The sequence below is a fragment of the Tursiops truncatus genome, chromosome 17 (genome assembly GCF_011762595.2).
Source record: "Tursiops truncatus isolate mTurTru1 chromosome 17, mTurTru1.mat.Y, whole genome shotgun sequence".
Lineage (NCBI taxonomy): Eukaryota > Metazoa > Chordata > Mammalia > Artiodactyla > Delphinidae > Tursiops > Tursiops truncatus.
Genome location: NC_047050.1, coordinates 24,546,516 through 24,572,808, shown reverse-complemented (window position 1 = coordinate 24,572,808; position 26,293 = coordinate 24,546,516). Strand labels below are relative to the sequence as shown.

General features: G+C 36.4%; 1 protein-coding gene across 3 annotated transcripts; it reads left to right on the top strand.

Moving 5' to 3' along the window:
* The first annotated feature begins 94 nt into the window (after positions 1-94).
* ZFAND1 (zinc finger AN1-type containing 1) lies at positions 95-25,492 on the top strand. 3 transcript variants are annotated; one of them, XM_033842803.2, is made up of 9 exons: positions 99-201; positions 3,074-3,116; positions 4,065-4,104; positions 5,417-5,512; positions 6,518-6,642; positions 6,730-6,821; positions 7,596-7,717; positions 24,914-25,069; positions 25,160-25,492. In XM_033842803.2, the coding sequence occupies exons 1-9, from the start codon at positions 147-149 to the stop codon at positions 25,328-25,330; spliced, it is 900 nt and encodes a 299-aa protein (XP_033698694.1). In that variant the 5' UTR covers positions 99-146; the 3' UTR covers positions 25,331-25,492. The 3 variants fall into 3 exon arrangements, with proteins under 3 accessions (XP_033698696.1, XP_033698694.1, XP_033698695.1); XM_033842805.2 differs by lacking the exon at positions 24,914-25,069 and having other exon boundaries at positions 95-201; XM_033842804.2 differs by lacking the exon at positions 5,417-5,512 and having other exon boundaries at positions 101-201.
* The last annotated feature ends 801 nt before the right edge of the window (positions 25,493-26,293 follow it).

Genomic DNA, 26,293 nt, shown 5'->3' with positions numbered 1-26,293 from the left:
CTAGGATCAGCCCGATCGCATTCAGTACGAGCCCCGCCCCCACCTGCGGACTCCGCCCCTGGGCCCACCCCATTCCCAGCAGGCACCGCGCGAGCGATCTTGTCCCGCCCTGCCGCGGCTGTGCCCGCCTCTCGCGGCGCTGGGAGATGGCGGAGTTGGACATTGGGCGGCACTGCCAGGTGGAACAGTGCCGGCAGCGAGGTGATTCTGGAGCCCCTACCTCTGGTCGCGGGAGGGAAGGCCGTGGGGCGAGGCGGAGTCTGAGGAGGCAGGGCGGACGTGTCCCTTGGGGGGGGGGGTCTGCCGTGACATGTGTTGATGCCCTCGATGCCCATGTTTTTTGTTGCCCTTGAGCCTTTGGAAGAGGCTTATGGTCTCCTTGGAAGGGAGCCATGCGATTCCCAAAAACATACCTTGCAGTGTGAACTTTGATTTTCAAGTGCGCCTTGCCAAGTAATCGCTTCGCGCCCACTCCTTTCTGATGAGCACGGGTAGGGAGGACGCTTCGGTCTGGGAATCGGGAGAGTTCCCTTCTGAACCTGCCACTGCGACCTCGGGCAAGCCACTTCTCTACCAAACTTTTTGTTTGCTTATCTGTCAGAGCAAGGAGTTGGGTGAGATCAGTTTTTAACCTCATTTTCGCGGGCTGCTCAGGAGACGAGCCCTTAGCATTTCCTCCGGATGATCATTACGCTCTCTCAGCTCTGTCACTCTTTGATTCTGATTATCACTGATTCAGTAAACATTTACTGAGCACCTCCTTTGGTGCTGGGACCACATAAGGGTATAAAATATAGCCCTTTGCACAGAAAAGCTTTCAGGATAGTTAGCTGCTTTTTTAGAGCATTAGTAAGGTGATGTTCTCTCTCCGCTGAACTGAGAGACCTTGTGATACACATAGCCCAATCTAATAGCCAGTGGTAGTGGGGTACAGGCCTTAGAAACATCTGTAGCAGGTATGTCCTGAAGCACTAGAGCCACACAGAATGCTCAGTCTTTGGTACCTGGCTTTCGCTCCAAATGGATGCTACCACATCTGGCTCATACTACATTGGGTGGCAAAATAGGTTTTATCTCCCATTGCAGCTACAGTCACTGGCAGCAGGTAGCCACCCGATCACTGTTGAGAAGGACTCTGGCGTTTAGCCCAGAATTAGTGGGAGTGCTACAGTTGATAAATGATACATGTTGTGTGTGGTGGGCAAAAGGACACAATCCCTGCTAGGTTATTGTTACTTTCAGCACTCTGATTTGTATCTTTCACCACGGGCTGTCATCTTCAGCCATTCAGCAGGCAAGAACCAATGTTTCCTTGCAGATCTTTCATAGGGAAGCTTAGCCAGTTGGGTTTTGACTGTAAGTTATATAATTCTGGTATACCTGATTATCTCTAGCAAGTCCATAATATCTACCATTTGTGACATAGTTCATCTTCCTTTCCAACTTCAGGTGTCTCTTAAAGTGTAAATACCTGAACTGAGGCAGGGTCTAGCTCTTTTGGACTAGTGGAGAGCAGTTAAGAGTTAGAATACGTTAAGTGAGTATCCTAAATTTCATTTAGCTTCTGGATGAATAGAAGGATGGTGTCAAGTGTTAGGAAATTATCTTGATCTTAACTCTTACCCCTGGATTTTCTTGGTTTGCGTCTAATATTTAGTTGGTCATCAAAGTCTCAAAATAGTGAGCATGTACATTTTTCCGATTTGAAAGAGACATAAAAGTTTTGTAAAGTATCATATACTTCAGTTTCCTTCTCTTTTTGACAAATGTATACCTACTTTCTTGGTATGAAACAGATACTTACAGTATCATGCTTTCAGGACAACAGTGACAATGCATTAAGTTCGCTTTTCAGGTGAAGGAAGAACTATATTTGGGCCCTCTTGTCCCACAAGCAGAAACATCCAGCGGTCCCTTTGGGTTATAATAGGACCTCTTCTTTTTCTTTTGGGTTAAGATACTCTGTAGGGTGAGATATTTTGGGACAATAGTAACTTTCTCTAAAGTGCAGTGCTTTTTGTTTTCATTTTGTGAAAGTGGTGTGATTAGATATAGCCAGCCTCACTTGGCTGTATACTGTAATTTAATATGAGGTACACTGAAAACAATTTAGAGAAGAAATGATTGTATTCAGTGATTTATGGTCAATTGTCACATCTAAGAATGGATACTTTCATGTGCTTTCCAAAAATTCATTTCCTAACTTAGTTGTTACTTAGTCCTAACTTAGTTTTTCCTCAACAGCAAGGAAAGAAACAATTCAGGACTAAAGTTTGCGGTATCAATCAATCCATCCATTGAATTTCTGGAATTTCTTTGAACACATCTCTACCTAGTCACCACAGGATTTTTCTGAGTTGAGTGTATTCAGAACAAGTTAATTGCTATAATTATTCTTGTTAATTACAGGTATTGCCTTACTATTCTTATCTTTTACATGTATCTCATTTGGTTTTTACAATTACCCTCTGTAGTAGGTGTGGCATATAGCATAGATACATACACACATATATACATATGCACACAAACACAATATACTTATATCTATGTCTATTTTTATGCATATTACCTAATAATAGAGCTTTGGTTTTGTATACATACACATACATACACTGTATACTATATATCAAATATATATATACACAATATGTATGTATATAATCCAAAACTCTACTGTTAAGTAACTTGCCTAGCATTGCTAGATTAGTAAGCAGTGGAATCAAAATTGAAACCTAGGATTGTCACTTCAAATGCAGGATTTTTGCATTATACAGTCCTCAGAAACACCACCTAGTAAATCTGGGAAACAAACAGAAAACTCACAGGACTTTTTTTCTTTCTGGTTTAGCATGCTACAGCAAGTAACATTTATCTTCTGATAATCCAGTTACTTTCAAAGTGCTTGAGGTTGTGATGGCTTTTGTTTAACCACTGCTTGCTGCACTAGGATATTGTTCAAAAAGGAAAGTTCTCCTATAGCCATAGTTCAGTACTTTAAGATTCTTTTTACTTAAGAAAACTAAATCAAAATCAGCTACTGACCAGAACATATAACATTTCCCCTCAATTTTAGATTTTCTTCCATTTGTATGTGATGGTTGTTCAGGAATATTTTGGTAAGTTAAGTTTTTATGCTTTATTTGGGCGTAATTTTAGTGTTTATAATATGAGATTTATTTCTAAAAAGTAGAATGATTTAAAATAGTTTTTACTTTAGCCACTGATATCTGATATTCATTATAGTAATCACTTGGGGAAAAAAAATAGACTAGTCATAGACTCTGATTACTTGTACATATATGTGGCTAGTCTTTAAACTTTCCAGAAATGGGGTGATATGTGTGATTTTTATGTAAAAGTCACATATATGTCTTTTAATCACAAGGAGAGAACATATCCACAATATAAAGGATATGGTAAAAAAAAATCCAGTGATGATTATTAGTCTTTATTTTAATTAATAAAATGAAAAGAGCCCAACCTTTATATTTCTTAAATTGAGTACTATACGTCCTTTGCACACACATCACATGTAAAGTAAAACCTGGGAACAAACAAGAATTTTGGAAAATGCATTTTCTTTTCAATTAAACTTTCAAGTATCAGGTATTTAATTTATTACATAGAGCACTGAAAGAATAAATTCTTTTCAGAAGATGATTCAGAAAGATTTATTAGAAGTAAATAAAAATAATGCATATTTTTAAGTCATTCAGAACTAGAACACTCCTTTGACATTTTATTACTGATTATTTTTGAGAAATAAAAGAATCAAAAGGGTCTGCATTTTCACACACCTTAAAGCACTCAAAGTAAAGGTAATTAAGAGTGGTGAATTTTTGTACTCATATTGAAGTTGAATAGTAGTTGGGTTTTAAAACTTTTGAGACTATAGATGCTCTTTTATTTATCAGTTTATTCTTATAGGCAGAGTTGTTAATGTAGTGTGAGTGTAGTTAATCTTAAGGATACTAACCATTAAAATATCTCAAATTACTGCAGTTATCTTTAAGTACATTATTTGATTACATTTAAATAAACACTTTTTTTTGTTGTTATTTAAGCCTTGAACACAGGAGCAGGGAGTCACATAGCTGTCCTGAGGTATGTTAATATCTCCCAGTAAAACATGTTTGTGTTTATGTACTTTCATTCAGAATTTGATTCAATTTAATCCCAGTGTACCACAGATTAAAATTTGGCAGACTAAACTGATTATGTAAGAGGGTCTTACTTTATTTATATTATTTTTCTCAGTATGTTTTAACATAAAATAGTCTACTTGGTATTTATAAATTTTTGTTCTTATAATTCTTATTCCTTTGTACTTCATTTCTGTTTACATAGCCTGCTTATAGCTTTAGGCTCTATATTTATAAATACATAATGGAATTAACATCCTCATCATATAATCCTTCCAGTTTGCTTCACTGTTTCATTCATTTTCACTGGTGCCTGGTGTTAGGACTCTGTGGTAATACATTGTTCTGACTCCATCAGCCTTATGTCACTAGGAGCAAACCTGTAGTCCAGCAAAATCTCCCTACCCTAATTTGGACCAAATCAAGAGATTAAAAAGGGCTGTTAAATAGAAGCCGAAATATCATCTTTATTACTGATAAAGAATAAGTTGAATGATATACCTTAGTGTAGAGCCAAAAATGATATAGCTTAGTGTAGAGTCTGCAAAGGAAATCCAGAATTAGGTGGATTTGCCCACCAGTCACAGCAATGCTGCACCAGGTTAGGCTTCCAAGGAAAAAAAGAGAAAGCTGAGCCTAATGTAATTTTCTCAAATTTGTAATCAGAGAAGTTGTTCCACCTCCCTTGGATCAGAGGTCAGCAGGAAGTTAAACTGAATTTACTCCATTTGGAAAGAAGCATTTACCTCACATTTTGCAGTTGATATTTATTCCTGCCCACCATTTACCAAACACTTTACTGAGTCTCTTGATTATAGAAAATTAAGGTTAAATGAGCTTCAGTCAAAATCTGGCCCTTTGAAGTTTTGGTGATTTATTTGAGGAAATAAAAATTAAGTAACATATTGGTATTATTCAGGATTACTTGGAAGGAAATACTCATATAGAGTCATATAGTAAACATATTCATGTTTGTTATACAGCTTGTAAATCTTCCCTGTGTTTTCCTTTTTCTTATATGATTTGATTTCTATGAATGTCTCATAGAATGTCTCTCAATTAGATCTTATTAATTTAAAGGTGAAATAAAAATCTTCTACCTTTAGACCATTGGAATAAATTGGAAAAAATAGTTAAGAAGTTAATTCCAACAGGATGTAACTATCATTTATATAGAGGAATGCCCTTATAGATTTCAAGCAATTACAGTTGACCCTTGAACAACATAGGTTTGAACTGTGTGGGTCCCCTTATACGTGGATTTTTTTCACTAGGTATGTACTATACAATGCATTGGATCTGCAGGTGCAGAACTGCAGATACGGAGAGCTGACTGTAAAGTTATACTTGGATTTTCAACTGCGTGGAGGGTTTGTACCTCAGCCCCTGAGTTGTGCAAGGGTCTACTGAGTTCATTCAGTTCTAGAAACCTAGTTACTTAATATTCAAAATAGCCTGAGTGATCTGGACTTTTTTTTATCTCATAAAAGCTCTTTTTCCTCTGATGTAATATTTGCTAGTAATACAGTATTAAACACAAAATAAAGTATATCGTGTGGGACTTCCCTGGTGGCACACTGGTTAAGAATCCACCTGCCAATGCAGGGGACATGGGTTCGAGCCCTGGTCCAGGAAGATTCCCACATGCTGTGGAGCAACTAAGCACGTGTACCACAACTACTGGACCTGTGCTCTAGAGCCCACGAGCCACAACTATTGAGCCTGCATGCCACAACTACTGAAGCCCACGTGCCTAGACCCCATGCTCCGCAACAAGAGAAGCCACTGCAATGAGAAACCTGTGCACCGCAACAAAGAGTAGCCCCCGCTTGCCGCAGCTAGAGGAAGCCCGTGCACAGAAATGAAGACCCAACACAGGCAAAAATAAATAAATAAATTTATTTTTTTAAAAAAAGAATAGTATATCATTGTGAAAACAGTCTTTAACCCTCTGTATCATGGAAAAACATATAATTTTAAGTGTTCTTTTACATGTATTTAAGCCTCTAAAACCAGTATAGAAAGTAGATATGACTTGCCATTTGAGGAGTGATGAGCTGATTACCTAAGCATATTATTATGGAGGCATCTTTGTGTGGTATGTTACAAAGTAGAAGACTAAAATTATGGAGAGTAACTGAGTAGTCATTTTAACTTGACTTAGAAGATAAGTACACCACAGTAGGAAAACTTTGGAAATGTAGAGCAGTCAGCACAGTAATCATTTCTTACATGAACAATTTTTATAATCTATGTGAGAATGTGTGAGTTTCTCTTATAAGTTTAAGCAAAAATGATATGGATATCCAGAATAGATTTGTTGATTTGCTTTAAATGTGAAATATAATATCATGTCCCCCATTTTACATTTTCAGGTTACTGTAATTGAGAGACCGAAGTCAGATACACATACATCTTACCCATGCTCATTCAAGGACTGTGCTGAAAGAGAGCTTGTGCCAGTTATGTGTCCTTATTGTGAGAAGAATTTTTGCCTGAGGTGATCACTGAGACCATTCAAACTCTGTATATCTGTTTAAGTCATATGCAAATACATGAACTAGTGCCACTCTTCTGTTGCTCATAGACATCGTCATCAGTCAGATCATGAATGTGAAGAACTGGAAATCCCTAAGTCTCGTATGGCTGCCACTCAGAAACTTGTTAAAGACATTATTGGCAAGTATCTAGAAAGCTTGTTTTGTTGTTTCCCTACTGCTCTATACTCTATATGAGTTCCAGAGCCCTGCTTCTCGTGTCCGCTTGCCAGTTATGGAAGGTGTTGTTAGCAACCCTGATGGTTATAACTTGCTATAGATTTTGATGACATTCTTGTGATAGTATTTCTCACAAGGCTTTCCAATGAAAATTTGGAAATTCTATGGAAATATCCTACCAGATGTTCTCTTTTGCTGGACCATTTATATCAGCTGGTTAACCATCTTGGCTAAAAATTGTATTCATGAGGCTGAAGTAGTGGTTTACATTCTTTAAAGACTAAAGTTTAAGCCCAGTCAGCTGTCCTATGAATGCTGCTGATATTCTGATATATGAGGAAAGAATGTATCTGTGATTTAGACCAGTCTGTCTGCTACCATGTTAGTTCAGCTGAATTTTCATTTTATATTAAGGGTGTTACTTTAAATTAAATTAAATTAATCAAATTAAAATCTTCTGTAACCAAATCTTAAAATTCTCTGTAGAAGTGTTAGTGATTGCTCTGGATTAAATAGATTTAAGCTGGAAAGAGGCACATAACTTGTTTTTGATGTGGAAATCACTTAGGTCAACTCAGTGGTATTTTTCCATTGATCATACCTATAAAATGAATGTGGTCTCTATATATCTCTATAATATGTAATTCATGTACATTTCAGGCCATAGTTAATAAAAATAAAACTCTGGAAAATGTAAAAGTTCTTATTTACTTATATGCTTACACTTATTTCTTAGATTCCAAGAGAGGAGAGACAGCAAGTAAACGACGGAAAGGTGCAAAAAATAGTGAAACAGCTGCAAAGGTAGCATTGATGAAATTAAAGATGCATGCTAATGGAGATAAATCATTGCCACAGGTTGGTCTTAGAGATTTTAGAAAACAAAATGTTCTAAACATAGCTAGAGCTCCCTTTTTACTCTTCCCTCTCATTAAGTATGAGAACCTTATATGTATCATTTCTACTATTACATGGCATCAGTCTGCATAAATAATACATAGATTTTATGAGTTTTTTTCACTTTATAGAAACAGCAGTAAACCATATGTATCCTTCTTCAACTTTTTTCTTTTACCCTTGGTATCATTTTTTAAAACTTTATCCATGCTGATACATTGAGTCTTGTTCATTCATTTTGATAGCTCACATTTTTCTGTAGTGTGAATATCCATTTATCCATTCTTTTAGTGAACACAATTCAGATTTCTTGTCCAAGTTGTTTGCTATTATAAACTGTTCAAAAGTGAACATCCATGTGTACTTGTAGGAACATTTCTCTAGGGCAGCTTCTTTAAAACTCCATATTGCCAATTACATTTTCTATAACAGTTCAGTACATATGTACATACATACATACCTTAACACAGTTTCAGTAAGTAACTGATGTGTATACCGTATGTGTATGTGTATTTTCTGATATTTTTTATTCTACTTTAAAGATTGTTGATTTTGTAACCCCTGAAGGATTGAGACCATCAAATTGAAAAATGCTCCTCTAGGGAACATACCTAGAAATAGAAAAGCTGGATCATGGGGTTTGCTCATCTTCAGCTTTACTAGATATTTTCAACCTTTTTTTTTTTTTTAATAGATATTTATTGGAGTATAAGCGCTTCACAATACCGAGTTAGTTTCTGTTACACAACAAAGCGAATCAGCCATATGCATACACATGTCCCCATATCCCCTCCCTGTTGAGCCTCCTTCCGATCCTCCCTATCCCACCCCTCTAGGTCATTGCAAAGCACGGAGCCAATCTCCCTGTGCTATGCTGCTGCTTCCCACCAGCCAACTATTTTACATTTGGTAGTGTATATATGTCGATGCTACTCTCACTTCACCCCAGCTTTGCTGTCCCACCCCGTGTCATTCAGTCCATACTCTATGTCTGCCTCTTTATTCCTGCCCTGCAACTAGGTTCATCAGTACCATTTTTTTTTTTAGAGCCCATATATATGTGTTAGCATACGGTATTTGTTTATCTCTTTCTGACTTACTTCGCTCTGTATGACAGACTCTGGGTCCATCCACTTCACTACACATAACTCAATTTTGCTTCTTTTTATGGCTGAGTAATATTCCATTGTATATATGTGCCACATCTTCTTTATCCATTCATCTATCGATGAACATTTAGGTTGGTTCCATGTCCTGGCTATTGTAAATAGTGCTTCAATGAACATTGTGGTGCATGTCTCTTTTTGAATTATGGTTTTCACAGGGTATATGCCTAGTAGTGGGATTGCTGGGTCATATGGTAGTTCTATTTTTAGTTTTTTAAGGAACCTGCATACTGTTTTCCATAGTGGTTGTATCAGTTTACATTCTCACCAGCAGTGTAGGAGGGTTCCCTTTTCACCACACTCTTTCCAGCATTTATTGTTTCTAGCTTTTTTGATAATGGCCATTCTGACCAGTGTGAGGTGATATCTCATTGTAGTTTTAATTTGCATTTCTCTAATAATTAGTGATGTTGAGCATCTTTCTACATGCCTCTTGGCCATCTGTATGTCTTCCTTGGTGAAATGTCTATTTAGGTCTTCCGCCCATTTTTTAACTGGATTGTTTGTTTTTTTGATATTGAGCTCCATGAGCTGTTTGTATATTTTGGAGATTAATCCTTTGTCTGTTGATTCATTTGCAAATATGTTCTCCCATTCTGAGGGTTGCCTTTTGTCTTCTTGTTGGTTTCCTTTGCTGTGCAAAAGCTTTTAGCTTTTAAGTTTAATTAAGTCCCATTTGTTTATTTTTGTTTTTATTTCTTTTACTCTAGGAGATGAGTCAAAAAAGATCTTGCTGTGGTTTATGTCAGTGTTTTTCCTATGTTTTCCTCTAAAGTTTTATAGTGTCTGGCCTTACATTTAAGTCTTTAATCCAGTTGGAGTTTATTTTTGTGTAGAGTGTTAGGGAGTGTTCTAATTTCATTCTTTTACATGTAGCTGTCCAGTTTTCCCAGCACCACTTACTGAGAGGCTGTCTTTTCTCCATTGTATGTTCTTGCCTCCTTTGTCGTAAATTAGGTGCCCATATGTGCGTGGGTTTATCTCTGGGCATTCTATCCTGTACTATTCATGTAAATTCCTGTTTTTGTGCCAGTACCATACTGTGTTGATTACTGTAACTTTGTGGTATAGTTTGAAGTCAGGGAGCCTGATTCCTCCAACTCCGTTTCTCTTTTTCAGGATTGCTTTGGCTCTTCAGGGTCTTTTGTGTTTCTATACGAATTGTAAGATTTTTTGTTCTAATTCTGTGAAGAATACCATTGGTAGTTTGATAGGGGTTGCATTGAATCTGTAGATTGCTTTGGATACTATAGTCATTTTCACAATAGTGATTCTTCCAATCCAAGAACTTGGTATATTTCTCCATCTGTTTATGTCATCTTTGATTTCCTTCATCAGTGTTTTATAGTTTTCTGAGTACAGGTCTTTCGTCTCCTTAGGCAGGTTTATTCCTAAGTATTTTATTCTTTTTGCGCAATGGTAAATAGCAGTGTTTCCTTACTTTCTCTGTCTGATTTTTTATTGTTGGTGTATAAGAATGCCAGAGATTTCTGTGCATTAATTTTGTATCCTGCAACCTTTCCAAATTCATTGATTAGTTCTAGTAGTTTTCTGGTGGCATCTTTAGGATTTTCTTTGTATAGTATCATGTCATCGGCAAATAGTGACAGTTTTACTTCTTCTTTTCCAATTTGTATTCCTTTTATTTCTTTTTCTTCTCTGATTGCTGTGGCTAGGACTTCCAAAGCTATGTTGAATAAGAGTAGAGAGAGTGGACATCTTTGTCTTGTTCCTGATCCTAGTGGGAATGCTTTCAGTTTTTCACCATTGAGTATGATGTTTGCTGTGGGTTTGTCATATATGGCCTTTATTATGTTGAGGTAGTTTCCCTCTATGCCCATTTTCTGCAGGGTTTTTATCATAAATGGGTGTTGAATTTTGTCTAAAGCTTTTTCTGCATCTATTGAGATGATCATACGGTTTTTATTCCTTAATTTGTTAATGTGGTGTATCACATTGCATGATTTGCATATATTGAAGAATCCTTGCATCCTTGGGATAAATCCCACTTGATCATGGTGTATGATCCTTTTAATGTGCTGTTGGATTCTGTTTGCTAGTATTTTGTTCAGGATTTTTGCATCTATATTCATCAGTGATATTGGTCTATAATTTTCTTTTTTTGTGATATCTTTTTCTGGTTTTGGTATTAGGGTGATGGTGCTTCATAGAATGAATTTGGAAGTGTTTCTCCCTCTGTAATTTTTTGGAAGAGTTTGAGAAGGATGGGTGTTATTAGCTCTTCTCTAAATGTTTGATAGAATTTGCCTGTGAAGCCATCTGGTCCTGGACTTTTCTTTGTTAGAAGATTTTTTTTTTTAAATTTATTTATTTTATTGATTTATTTATTTTTTGGCTGCGTTGGGTCTTCGTTACTGTGCGCAGGCTTTCTCTAGTTGAGGTGAGCGGGGGCTACTTTTCGTTGCGGTGCACAGGCTTCTCATTTCGGTGGCTTCTCTTGTTGCAGAGTACAGGCTCTAGGCATGCGGGCTTCAGTAGTTGCAGCACGCAGCCTCAGTAGTTGTGGCTCGCAGGCTCTAGAGCACAGGCTCAGTAGTTGTGGCACACGAGCTTAGTTGTTCTGCAGCATGTGGGATCTTCCTGGACCAGGGTTCGAACCTGTGTCCCCTGCATTGGCAGGCGGATTCTTAGCCACTGCTCCACCAGGGAAGCCCTGTTGGAAGATTTTTAATTATGGTTTCAATTTCATTACTCGTGATAGGTCTGTTTATATTTTCTAATTCTTCCTGGTTCAGTCTTCGAAAATTGTACCTTTCCAAGAATTTGTCCATTTCTTCGTGGTTGTCCATTTTATTGACATATAGTTGTTTGTTGTAGTCTCTTATAATCCTTTGTATTTCTGCATTGTCATTTGTGATTTCTCCTTTTTCATTTCTAATTTTATTTATTTGCTTCCTCTCCCTTTTTTTCTTGATGAGTCTGGCTAAGGATTTATCAATTTTGTTTATCTTCTCAAAGAACCAGCTTTTAGTTTTATTGATCTTTGCTATTGTTTTCTTTGTTTCTATTTCATTTATTTCTGCTCTGATCTTTATGATTTCTTTCCTTCTACTGACTTTAGGTTTTCTTTGTTCTTCTTTCTCTAGTTGTTTTAAGTGTCGAGTTAGATTGTTTATTTGAGATTTTTCTTGTTTCTTGAGGTGAGATTGAATTGCTATAAACTTCCCTCTTAGAACTGCTTTTGCTGCTTTCCGTAGGTTTTGGGTCATTGTGTTTTCATTGTCATTTGTTTCTATGTATTTTTTTATTTCTTCTTCAATGATCTCTTGGATATTTAGTAGCACAATGTTTAGCCTCCATGTATTTGTGTTTGTTGCAGTTTTTTTGCTATAATTGATTTCCAGTGTCATAACATTGTAGTCAGAAAAAATGCTTGATATGATTTCAATTTTCCTAAATTTTCCATGGCTTGATTTGTGATCCAAGATGTGATCTATCCTGGAGAATATTCCATGTGCACTTGAGAAGAAAGTGTATTCTGCCACTTTTGAGTGGAATGTTCTGTAAATATCAATTAGATCCATCTGGTCTATTGTGTCATTTAAAGCTTGTGTTTCCTTATTTATTTTCTGTTTGGGTGATCTGTCCACTGGTGTAAGTGGGGTGTTGAAGTCCCGTACTGTCGTCGTGTTACTGTCAATTTCTCCTTTCATGGTTGTTAGCATTTGCCTTTGTATTGAGGTGCTTCTATGTTGGGTGCATAAACATTTATAATTGTTATATTTTCATCTTGGATTGATCCTTTGATCATTAGGTAGTGTGCCTCCTTATCTCTTGTAACTGTCTTTATTTTAAGGTCTATTTTATCTGATATGAGTATTGCTACTCCAACTTTCTTTTGAATTCCATTAGCATGGAATCTTTTTCCATCCCTTCACTTTCAGTCTGTATGTGTCACTAGGTCTGAAGTGGGTCTCTTGTAGACAGCATATATATGGGTCTTGTTTTTGCATCCATTCAGCCAGTCTGTCTTTTGGTTGGGGCATTTAATCCATTTACATTTAAGGTTCTTATCAATATGTATTTTCCTGTTACCATTTTCTTAATTGTTTTGGGTTTGTTTTTCTGGGTCCTTTTCTTCTCTTGTGTTTCCCACTTAGGGAAGTTCCTTTAACATTTGTTGTAAAGCTGGTTTGGTGGTGCTGAATTTTCTTAACTTTTGTTTGTCTGAAAAGCTTTTGACTTCTCCATCGAATCTGAATGAGATCGTTGCTGGGTAGAGTAATCTTTGTTGTAGGTTTTTCTCTTTCATCATTTTAATTATATTCTGCCACTCCCTTCTGGCCTGCAGAGTTTCCACTGAAAACTCAGCTGATAACCTTATGGGGATTCCTTTGTATGTTATTTTTTGTTTTTCCCTTGCTACTTTTAATATTTTTTCTTTGAATTTAATTTTGTTAGTTTGATTAATATGTGTCTTGGTGTGTTTTTCCTAGGGTTTATCCTTTATGGGACTCTCTGTGCTTCCTGGACTTGGGTGACTATTTCATTTCCCATGTTAGGGAATTTTTCCACTGTAGTCTCCTCGAATACTTTCTCAGACCCTTTCTTTTTCTCTTTGTCTTCTGGGGCCCCTATAATTTGAGTGTTGGTGTGTTTAGTATTGTCCCAGAAGTCTCTGAGATTGTCTTCAATTCTTTTCATTCTTTTTTCTTTATTCTGCTCCTTGGCAGTTACTTTCACCATTTTGTCTTCCAGCTCACTTATTTGTTTTTCTGTCTCTGTTATTCTGTTATTGATTCATTCTAGCATATTTTTCATTTCAGTTATTGTGTTATTCATCTCTGTTTGTTTGTTCTTTAGTTCTTCTAGATCTTTGTTAAACAGTTCTTGTATTTTCTCAATCCGTGCTTCCATTCTATTTCCAAGATTCTGGACCATCTTTACTATCATTACTCTGAATTCTTTTTCAGGTAGATTGCCTGATTTTTCTTCATTTATTTGGTCTTGTAGGTTTTTACCTTGCTCCTTCATCTGTGACATATTTTTTTGCCATCTCATGCTTTTTTTTTTAATGAGTGGGATTGTGTTCCAGTTTTACTGGTTGTTTGGCCTGAGGCTTCCAAGACTGGAGTTTATAGGCTATTGGGTAGAGCTGGGTCTTGGTGCTGAGATGAGGAACTCTGTGAGCCCTCAATCTGATGAATATTCCCTGAGGTCTGAGGTTCTCTGTTAGTCCAGTGGTCCAGACTCGGAGCTCCCACTGCAGGATCTTCCGCCCAACCCCGTGCTCACAAATCAAGATCCCACAAGCCACGTGTGGTGGCAAAAAAAAGAGAACAATAACAAAGTAAAAAATAAAATTAGATTAGGAAACTAACAGATATGTTAGAAAGAATGTAAAAATAAAAATATAGATGAATCAACAACTGGAAGGTACATCAGTACTACAGTAGTAAAAAAGAGGAGGGAAAAGAAAAAAAAGAAGGGGGGGGAAGGCCTTGGCTGTGGAGTGGGGCCTAAGCAAGGATGAGGTTTGGGTGGTGGGCGGGGCCAATGCTCGGATCCCACGGGCTGGAAAAGGCCCTGGGGGCTGTGGGGGTGGGGCTTAGGCTCAAGGAACAGAAGGGGCTCAGGCGTGGCTTCCACTCCTGGGCTCAGAGAGCAGGAGACCTCACCTGGGAGCCTAGCAGGCTTCCTGGGCTCGAGTGGGCAGAACAGACGCCCTCCTTTCCTCTCCTGCTCCTCTGGTCTGGGGTCTGGGAGGACCTCTACTGCCTGCCTCTCCTGATCTTCCTGGCCTCCTTCCTATGCCCCCAAGGACCCACGCAGCCTGTAGTGGGCTTGGAGAGCAGGGGATCAGCCTGGGAGCTCAGCAGGTGAGTGGGCGGGGCAGTCGCCCTCTGTTCCTCTCCTGCTCCTCCCGGAGGGCCCCTTCCGCCTGCCTCTCCTGATCTCCCTGGCCTCCCTCCTATACCCTCAAGGACCCACGTGGCCTGTAGTAGGGTTTGGAGGGCGGGGGACCGGCCTGGGAGTTCAGAGGCTCCCTGTGCCCGAGTGGGCAGGACAGTTGCCCTCTGCTCCTCTCCCGCTCCTCCTGGATGGCCTCTCCCGCCTGCCACTCCTGATCTCCCCAGCGTCCCTCCTATGCCTCCAGGACCCTCATGGCCTGGATGGGACTTTGTATGTGTGTGGGTGGGGACCAGCTTGGGAGCTCAGCAGGCTCCCCGGTCCCATGGGCCAGGCGATCGCCCTCTGCTCCTCTCCCACTCTTCCCAGAGAGTCTCTCCCACCTGCCTCTCCTGATTTTCCCAGCCTCAAGGGTGCTGGTCTTGTCTGGCCTCCACTTCTCCTCCTTCCTCGGTCCCCCTACATCCTACCGGTTCACTCTGCGTTTCCTCCCATCTACTTGGGGGTTAAAGTCCCCCACCAGTGGCTGACAGGTGCCCTAGTTGTGGGGAGATGCTAACTCCACATCTTCACGCACTGCCATCTTGCCTTCTCTCCTCCTTGTCAACTTTTTATTTTAAGTAGTTGTACAAATTTATCTCCTTCTTGTAGTGTCTGAGAGTTTCAGTGTTTCTTGCCACCGTAGGGTATTATTCATTGTTACCAATCTGATAGATGTGAAATGATACTTCAGTGAGGTTTAAAGTTGAATTTCCCTGTGACTAGTGAGGTTCAGCTACTTTGCATATGTTTATTGGATATTGGGCTTTCTTTTGTGAATTATTTGTTCATATCCTTTGCCCATGTTTTCTGTTGGGTTGTGGAACTTTTAGAAAGGTTTATAAAAGTCTATATATTCTGAATTCTAATCTTTTTTTGATTAAGTATGTTACACAAATCTTCTCTCAGTCTGTAGCTTGTCTTCACTTTGCTTTTGATCTCTTTAGTAATTCAGACTTTCTAAATTTTAATACACTCAAATTTATTAATGATTTCATTAAGATTGTACTTTTAAAAATGTTATTTTCTTACATTTTCCTTTAAAAGTTTTATTTTATATTTTTGTTTAGCTCTTTATTCCATCTGGAATTTAATTGTAAGTGAGTAGAGGTAGAGATTTCTTCCTTCCCCTCCCCACCCAATGGGTTACCTATCGTTGTAACATAAGATATTGAAGCGTTCATCCTTGTAATGACATTTCTGTCATACACCAGATTCTTTTGTATATGTGGGACTAGTCTGGGGATCTCAGTTCAGTTCCTTTGGTCTGTTTGTCTCTCTTTGCATCAATTTAAACTGTCTTAATTATAATAGCTTTATAATAAGTAGGACAATCCTCTCCACCTCATTCTTTGCTTTCAACTGTGTCTATTCTTGGCCATTTATTCTTTTGTAAAAATTTCAGGATCACTTTGTCCTGTTCTGTTAAATGGTGATTTTGATAGAAATTGTGCTGAATTTAAAATTAGAGACAGTTGACATCTTTAAAATTTCACTCTTCCCATTCATCTCCATGGTCTATCCAACTTTATTTAGGTCTTCTTTTATGTCTTTAAGGAACATCCTATAATGCTTACCATACATATTTTATATGTCTTTTCTTAGGTTTGTTCTTAGGCTCTTCATAATTTTTGCTGCCATTGTAAATGGTAATTTTTTTAAATTAACATTTTTCTAATTGTTTATTCCTGGTTGTTTTATAATGCCCTTCCATCCAGCAAATAGACTCTAATAGTTCCCATAGTTTATAGATTTCCTGGCTTGTTTTCTGTGCAGTCACATCTTCTGCAAATGACAATTTTGTGAGTTGTTTTTGTTTTTGTTTTTGTTTTTGTTTTTTTTCAAATTTGCTTTTCTCTTGCTCTTCCACCTTCTCATTATTATTGTTTGTGTTAGTGCTTTGGCTGAAATCGCCACAACAATGTTGAATAATATGAGTGATAGCAGGCATTTTCATCATATTTCTGACTTTTAATGCAAATTATTCTAAAGTTTTGTCATTAAATATTACATTTGCTGTAGATTTTTGATAATAGCCTTCCTTAGGTTAACAATATTTTTCTATTCCTAGTTTTCTAGGAATTTATATCAAGAATAGGTATTAAATTTTGCTATAATTTTTTTTCCTCCATCTAGTAAGATGATTATGTTGAGTTTTTTTTCCTTATCAATGTGGTAAATTACATTGATCAGTTTTCTTTGTTGTGAATCACCCACATATTCTGGGATAAACCAGTTCATTCTGGTATATAATTCTTTTAAAATGTGCTGCTAGTCTGATTTACTAATATATTATTTAGTGTTTTGTCTTCACATTAGTAGCCAACAAATAAAATTAGTTGAGTAGCTTTCCCTCTTCTATTCTTTGAAATATTTGGGTATTATTTGTTCTTGAAGGTTTGGTAATGGTTGTTATAACTTTCAGATTTGTTGCCTTTTTTTTTTTTTTTTTTTTGGTGATACACGGGCCTCTCACTGTTGTGGCCTCTCCAGTTGCGGAGCACAGGCTCCAGACGCGCAGGCTCAGCGGCCGTGGCCCACAGGCCCAGCCGCTCTGCAGCATATGGGATCTTCCTGGACCGGGGCACAAACCCGTGTCCCCTGCATCGGCAGGCAGACTCTCAACCACTGCACCACCAGGGAAGCCCTGTTGCCTTTTTTTGAGGGGAGAATTTTGAATACTATTTTAATGTATTAAATAGTTCTTGGCTTATTTGGGTACTCTATGTCTTCTGAAATATATTTTGGTAAATAACATCTTTCTTAAAAATTTCTGTTTGATGTAGATCTTTCAGTTTATTGTTATAAAATTGTTCAACTTATTTTCTTATGTTCCCAAATCTCTGTTGTGTCTTTCATTAGTCATTCTTAATATTTTTCATTCGTACTTTTCTTTGATTTCCCCTTGAACAGTCTTGCTAGAGGTTTGTGTTTACTTTTTAAATTTATATTTTAGTTTCTTCAAAGAATCATGTTTTGGTTTTATTGACCTCTATTGTTTCTTTGCTTTCTGCTGCACTAATTTTGCTCTTATTATTTTTTTTCTGCTTTGTTTACATTCTCTCTGATGTTCTTTTTCTAACTTCTCACACTGAATAATGAACTTGCTTATTTCAACCTACTTGTTAGGTGTATTTTTTTTTTTTTTTTGGTAACTTTATTTTGATACAGTTTCAAACCGAAAAGTTGCAAGAATAGTACAGAGAATATTTTCATATTTGTTACCCAAATATACCAGTTATTTACATTTTGTCCTGTTTGTTATTTCATTTGCATTCTCTCTCTGTCCATATGTATATGTGTGTGCATGCTTACTAATTTTTGTTTGGCTTGATGTATCAGTTTCTGAAACAGATGGTCTCAAAATCCCACTGTAGCTGTGGTTTTGTCAGGTTTTTTATTCCTGTAACTCTAATAGTTTTGCTGAGTTGTATATTATCAGATACATTGAATTTCTTCATCATTATGTCTTCTTTATGAATTTTGCCTTAAATCCAGTTTTGAATGATAATAATATTGTTTCATTACCTTTCTTTTGATGAATAGTTAACTATTATGTCTTTATCCCTTTATATTCAACTTTTCTTGTTTTATTTTTAGGGTGTTTCTTGTAAGCAGCATGTAGCTGGACTTTGTTTTTTTAATCCAATTTGATAGTATCTTTCTTTTATAGGTGAGTTGAACCCAATTATACTTATTATGATTACATGTATTTGAATGTATTTCTTCCATCTTATGTTTTTTGCTCATCATCCTTTTCCTTTTATTATTTATTTCTCTCCAGTCATTTTTTGTATCGACTGAATTTTCTGTATTCCCTTTCATTCTGCTGGTTTAGAAACCATTGATTATAGTCTTCTTCTTTGCATATCCTTAATATTTCTTTTTTGAAAACTTCTTTATTTGTTTTTAAAATTATAAAGATACATACTTTCAACAAGGGTAACTTAAAAAAATTGTATAAAGGAAAAGAACTAAACACACCCTCCTGTGCTCATGTCCATCTCAACTGAGGATGGTTTTGCCCCCTTGGGGACATCTGACAATGTCTAGAGACATTTTTGGTTGTCACAACTGGGCATGGGGGTGCTGCTGGTATCTAGTGGGTAGAGGCCAGGGATGCTGCTAAATGTCCCACAGTGTACTAAATGTCCCACAGTGTACAGGACAGCACCCACAGGAAAGAATTTTCTGGTCTAAAATGTCAATAGTGACATAGTTGAGAAGACCTGCTCTAAAGTATCCAAAAATATTATTCACATTACTTTGCAATTCTTTTATTACTTAAAACATATAGCACTAACTTTGTTCCAGGCCCTCTTCTATCACATTTAATCCTCGCAACAGGCTTGTGAAATATGTACTATTATCTCTGCCTAATAGACAAGAAAACTGAGGCACAAAAAGGTTAAGTAACTTGGTAGTAACACAGCTAGTAAGTGGAGAGCTGCAAATTGAAACCAGGGAGACTGCCTCAGAAACCATGTTCTCAACACACCTAACACTTTATCCTGGAGCATGCAGGTCTATAGATAGAACTTCTTCCCCTGTATCATTAATATTTGTGTGTGTTTATACATATATGTACTGACACATATTATTTATGTATATATATGCATCCATGTATATATGTGCATATACATGTGTATAACTTTACATAAATGAAAATGGCTATTGGTATGTGCATACAAAGACATAAAGAGTGTTTTAGGGTCATTATTTCATAAAAATGGCATGATATTCCTTTAGTTAGCACTTTTTTTGGAATACGTGCTATATACCAGGTTCTGGGGATACAACAGTAGGTAAAACAAAGTCCCTGCCCATATGAAGTTTATATTCCAGTAGGATGAGACCGCTATTAAATATATACTACAATTTCAGACAGTGATTAAGCCTATGGATAAAAATAAAGCCCACTTCAGGTAGGTAAGATATCCTTTTATCTCTATATATTCTTCTTATGAATGCCTAACAGAAATTCCCCCAAGGGAACTGGTATGGTTCTAAATCATTTTCTTTAAAAGCTTGGATAATTTTCCAAGTAGTGTGGATCTACTGTGACTTATATCACCATTTTCCTATTGATGAACATTCACTTCCGTTTCCAGTTTTGGCAACTGTGCTAAGAAGTTTCCTATTTCTGTGAGATAAATTCCCTGGAGTGTGTTTTCTGGTTCAAAGGGTATGTGTATTTTAAATCTTAATAGATGTTGCCAAGCTGCTTTACAAAGTTGAAACAATTTACATTTCTACCATCAGTAATTATAATAGTCAACTTTTATTGACTGATTGCACTATGCCAAGCATTGTTTTGTGGCTCTAGATTTTTATCTCCCTTAGTACTCATGACTGTCATGTGATATATTATTATCCTCATTTCACAGATTAGTAATCTGAAGTGAAGTGCTGTTAAGATCACTCACGTGGTCAGAGCCTGCCATTCTACCCTGTTTATTATTATACTGCCTCTTGTGGCCATACATGAGAGTACCTTTCCCCTCCAGTGGTTTCCAGTAGTTGTTTATCTTTTAAAATGTATTCCAGTCTAATGGCTGTGAAAAGATATTTCCTAATTGCTTTACTTTGCATTTCCTTGACCACTGTTCAGTTTGAGCATCTTTTGTTATGTTCATTGGCCATGTATGATTGCTCTTCCTTGAATTGCCCATGCATATCCTTTGATCATTTTTCTTTTAGGTTGTTATTTTTATTTCATTTATATTTTGTTTGGTCAACTATGGAAACTCTTGGAGTAGAATGGATATTAATCCTTTATCTATAATCAATCCGCTTTGGAATCTTTTTTCAAAATCTGTCAGACATCTTGATTTTACTTAGGTATCTCATTGACATATCAGGATTCTAAATTTTTCTAAGGTCTGTCTTTCATATCTGTTTTCTTAGGGTTTTCATTTTTTTATCTGTCTTTAATAGATCTGGAATTTGATTTTAGCATATGATATGAGCTAAGGACCCAATTTTATTTTCTTCCAGTTGATTAGCTAGTTTCTGCCAACCAATTAAAGAATTCATCTTTGTCCTATTGAATTGAAATACCACATATCACCTTCATGATAAGTTTAAAATTTATTTTTACTAGATCAGTTTTTGGATTTCCTATTCTATTCCATTCATCTATTTCTTATTCATATGTTAATACCAAGTTGATTTGATATAATAACTTTATAGAATGTTCTAATATATGATAATGTAAGTCCCATCCATATTTTTCCATAGTTTTTCTTAGCAGTTTTTTTTTTTTTTTGCTTTATTCATCCATATGAACCTTGTGATTATTATATACAATTTTTTTTTTTAATCTCTCGGGATTTTCATGGTTGTCATAATGGGACAAGGTTGTAAGTGACAGACTCCAGCAGATACTGTTAAAGAATATAGCCTCTTTAAAGGTCAAAATGTAGAAACTGAAAGAAATCATTATAAAAAGCAAGAGAGAACACAACATGGTTTAGGCAGAAATGTGGCTTCTCATATCTTTCAAAGTTTCCCACAAGGATGTTGGCTGTGAATAATAGTGCCTACAGGAAGTGAGAAATCTGCCATTTATGAGAAGCCTGATTTGCCATTCTCAGGAGGATTTTATTACCCAGTTGGCCTCTTCCTTTTGATTCTGGGGATTCTGGCTCCTTCCCTACCCACAAGGTGCAAGTAACTGAGGCAAAACCTCCTTGATACATTATCAAGTGATTTCTGTGAAGTTGTGTGAAGTAAAATTCAACTTCCCTGCAGCATCTATTAACAAGTCCTGACTGAGGATCATTCCTGAAGGATTCTCTGAATTTGCATTATATGATATATATTAATTTTGAGAGAAATGACATTTTTATGACATCATCTTCCTATCTAAGAACTTTACGTCTTCTCTTTTAGATCGCATTTTATTGCCTTCTGTAACATTTTATATTTTTCTTCATTTAAGTCTTATTACTCCTTGCTTATTTTCATCTCTAATTATCTTATGGGTTTTCTTTTCTTTGTGAATAGAATATTTCCCTTTACCTCTATTCCTAGTACTTATTGTTAATATAGAAGAAAAAGGTCTTGAATTCTGTATATTCATCTTATTCAATCACATCGCCAAATTCTTCTATTTATTTTAGAAGTTGTTTTTTTTTTTTTTTGCCTTTGACTTCCTAGGTATACAATCACATCCCATTGACAAGTAGCTTAGTTTTTATTTTTCAATAATTATATTATTTCATTTTCTTGTATTATATTATCTATAATCTTCAATATAATGTTTTGTAATAATAGTGATAATAGGCATGTGCTTACCTTTAAAATTTTTAATGTATATAATTAAATACCAATTCTTCTCTCAAAATCTAAAGTTACTTGGTATTGTATCCTCTTGAATAAGACAAAGAGTTTGATATGGCTTTATGCAGTTGAATATCTTCCATCCCATCATCTTTGTTCACACATGATTATTTTTAAGTCACTTGCTATTTAAATTTACCAATATATTTTTTGTTTCTTTTTTCCTTAAGACTCACTTTTATTTTGGCTAAAGTCCATTCTTTAGCAGTTCATTCATTAAGAGTCTTTGTTGGTAAACTCTTTCAGTCTTTTGTTTGTCAGAAACTGCCCTAATTTTCCCTCACTTGAGCTGGATTATCTGTTAGATTCTCTCAACCCTGAATATACTATTTATTCATTGGCTTCTTTTGTCTATTGTTCAGGAAACTTGTGCTGTAGATCTTATTCTTGTTGCTTTTTGGGTAATTTTTCTTTCTTTTGTGTGTGTGTGTAGCTTTTAAGATTTTATCTATGATATTTTCCAGTTTCAGTGCAATGTTGCTAGGTGTGGATTTGTTTTAATTACACAGCTTGACCCTTGAGATAGATTTTAAAATCTGACTTATCTCTTACTCTTGGAAAATTATTATTTTCTTTCTGAATATTACTTACTTTTCTTCTCTTCTGAAACTCTTACTAGACATATTTTAGAGATTTGTAATTTCTATCTTTATGTCTATTTGTGCTGCCTTCTAGATGACTGCTTCAATTCATCTTCCAATCAATTAAACCTTTTTATTGAAGATTATAGAAATTTAGTGTGCTTGAATTTCTTATTTCAGAAACTGTATTCTTAGGTTTTTATATTTCTAATTGGATCTTCATAGCTTTTCCTGTTTCATTTCTGCCTGTTTCGGTTTTACAATTTTCTGTTCCATTTTTATGAATATTATTCTTTATCTCCTTGTACATTCTAAATAACTTTTATAAATGTCTTTTTCAAGTTTATTTAGTTTCACCTGCCCAGAATAAGTTAACCTTTGATTTGTTTTGAAATTTCGGCGTACAGCTTCTGCATGTTCGTGTTGAGTAGGAGTTTCTTTCTGTGTCTCTCTTACTGTTTTCACTCCACCTCTCCCTGCTAGCAGTCTCACATTTTCTTCCACAGGCCCACCTACCCATGACCTCTATTCCAAACCCAAGTTTGAGATTGACACTTTGTGCTTCTGTTCTATGAAGATTTTCAGATTATTACAGATCCATTTACTGAGCTGGAAGGCTTTGGCTTTGTTCACTGTCAAGAGGTTATATCTGTGCTTTTCTGCCTCCCTGTATATCGGTTTTTGTAAGCAACAGCCTACATCAACATTCAGCAGTAACTTCTTAAGCCTCCTTTCCTGGAGTGCACGTCCCACACAAGCTCCTGCTTTCAATCAGTGAGCCGGACGTAGGTGCCGCATCACCATGTGACACTGTTATTTCCTGTTAACCCAAAAGCTCTTCCTCTTCTGGAGCCCTGAAAGCCTGTGGCTCAACCTGCCTACTGTCACTTTGCCTTTCTGTTTCATTTTTGGATCCTCAGACTTACTTATTTTTTTACTTTTAGGTGAGGGTATATCTTTTTAAATTTCTCTTTCAGATTAATGCTCTTGTTGCTGTGTTTTTGGAGCAAGGACTACGAGGTTATAGAGTTGGCCCAAAGCTTGAATTTCCAATGATTTCTTATTTTTCTTTTAATACTTGTTCTCTGTAATAATGCACTCCACTGGTCTCTAACAAATCTAAATTCCTTAGTGCTGAGATAGAAATTGTGTTGAATCTATTATTTCTTAGAATAATTGTGATCTTTCCCTACAACTTAGAGATCCTCCAGTTATGCTGAAATATTTACTGTAGCAGGAATTGGTCTGTAAAGCCAGCACTTCTTTAAAGCGATTTTAGGAAGAAGGGAAAATCAGAAGCCAATACCTTTGCTCCTCTTCTTGTTTTCTACATTTGTTAATTTTGCAAGAAAGTACAATATAAAGGAAGCATACAGGGTATAGAATACTGGAGGAACCATCTCCAGATTTCTGAATCTTTCTCTTTTGTTGATATGGTGCTTGTCTAACTTTTTTTTTTTTTTTTTTTTTTAGTTTCTTTGTTTTCGAAAGCCCTGCTGTCTCTAAATATGTAGTGAGGTCTTTCAGGTGAAAAGAAATGTTATATGTCTCAGGAATCTTTTAATTGTAAGTGACAGAAACTTGACAGAAACCAACTAGCTTACTCAAAACAATTTTTCTTTTTCTCACATAATGGGGAGTGCTGCACTGATCTGGTCTCAAGGTATGACTGAATTCCAGGACTCAAATGCTGTTGAAAGAGGCCATCTCTTTCCTTGACTTCTCTTTTTTGAGTTAGACTCACTGTTTTTCATTTGAGGAAACTTTTCCACATTGGTTCAGGAATGGCTGAGAGGCATGGAGGATAGCTGCAGGCAACCTCAGGTTTAATTCAGCAAGACTTAAAAAAAACTCTGGAAAAATATTGCTCCTCCCTGCCCCCAGGTTTTGAATGTAAAATCCCAGGAAAGGACCTTGATTGGCCTAATGTAGGTCACATGCCTGTTTTTTCATAGATCATCCTGGCTAGGGTCTTAGATCCTCTGCCCATGCATTTAGGTGGATGCTGGGGTTCTATGATTGTATTCCCACTAGAAGTTGTATCATTAGAGGGTAATCCTTCTCTGACCAGGAGAAGAGAGGAAGAAATGTCACCAGACAAAAACAGGTGTCCATTTCATGTATATAATCTGTATTTTAACTTTTTATTTTTACAGACGGAAAGAATTTACTTTCAGGTTTTCTTACCTAAGGGGAGCAAAGAGAAGAGTAAGCCAATGTTCTTTTGCCAGCAGTGGAGCATTGGAAGGGTCATAGACTTTGCAGCTTCTTTAGCCAGTCTTAAAAATGACAATAACAAATTAACACCTAAGGTAACAACAGGTTATAACTTTTTCCCTAAAAGTTTTAGAATACTCTATAAAGCACGTTTATTACATTATGATGTATCTCTCTCTTAACAGAAGTTGAGATTATGTCACAGTACCTCAGGAGAAGCCTTACCCTTGGATCATATTTTGGAAACCTGGATTGCTAAGGAGGATTGTCCTTTATACAATGGTGGAAGTATTATCTTGGAATATCTGAATGATGAAGAACAGTTTTTAAACAATGTTGATTCTTACCTGGAATAGTCATTCAGGGAGTCAAGCTAGAAATCACGAGGAAAATTCATTGTTAATCAAATTCTTTTACTACAAATACTATGTATTTTTTTATTTTTAAAACTTGCTTTTTATTTCATATTATGTCATAATTTACATTATCAGTCTTCTATTAAATTGGATTTGAATTTTTGTGTTTTCAGGTTTATGAACTGACATATAGCAAATTCTCTTATCTAATTAACTTTTATTAGGTTATGCTATAATAACAACAACAAAGATATATTTCTCATTTGGTTAATGTCGGCTTTGATTGGCTGTGACTCTGCTCCATGTTGTCTTTACTCCAGAATCTAATATGAAGGAATGACCCCTTTTGGGGACATTGCCATTCTTATGGCAGAAGAAAGAGATGGCTCTTAGAAGATAACATGTATCACTTTTGCTTTATGCAAGACACATGACCAAGCCTACCATCATGGAGCCTTAGTATCCACCTACATCATGATGTATAAATTGATGTGTATACATGAATCGTAGAAACTTAGAGGTCATCTCACTCACTCTTCAAAGTTTGTGGATGAGGAGTCTCAGGCCTAGGAAGGGAAAATTATTTTCTTGTTGTCACCTAAGTGCTTTGGGGCATATCTCTGATTAAAAAACTCCCTCCAGTAGGATTCACCATTTTATCTGTATCATACAGTACAGATAAGAAGAAAGATGGGATAGCTAAACTACATTACAAGTCCTTTATATATATACCAAAGCAAAACACATGCCAAAAGTAACTACATTTTACCAACACATTAAAATTAATGCTCCTGACTGATGTATTCTATCTATACTCAGCAAAGTACTACTATAGAGAAGAAATAGAAGTTATTTCTGTTTGTTATTTGTCCCTTTCCTACTTTGCGATAGACAGGGATAGTGGCTTTAGGTTTAATTAAAGGAATAAACTCACAGTGTTTATTTCATCTCTAATTCTTTCTT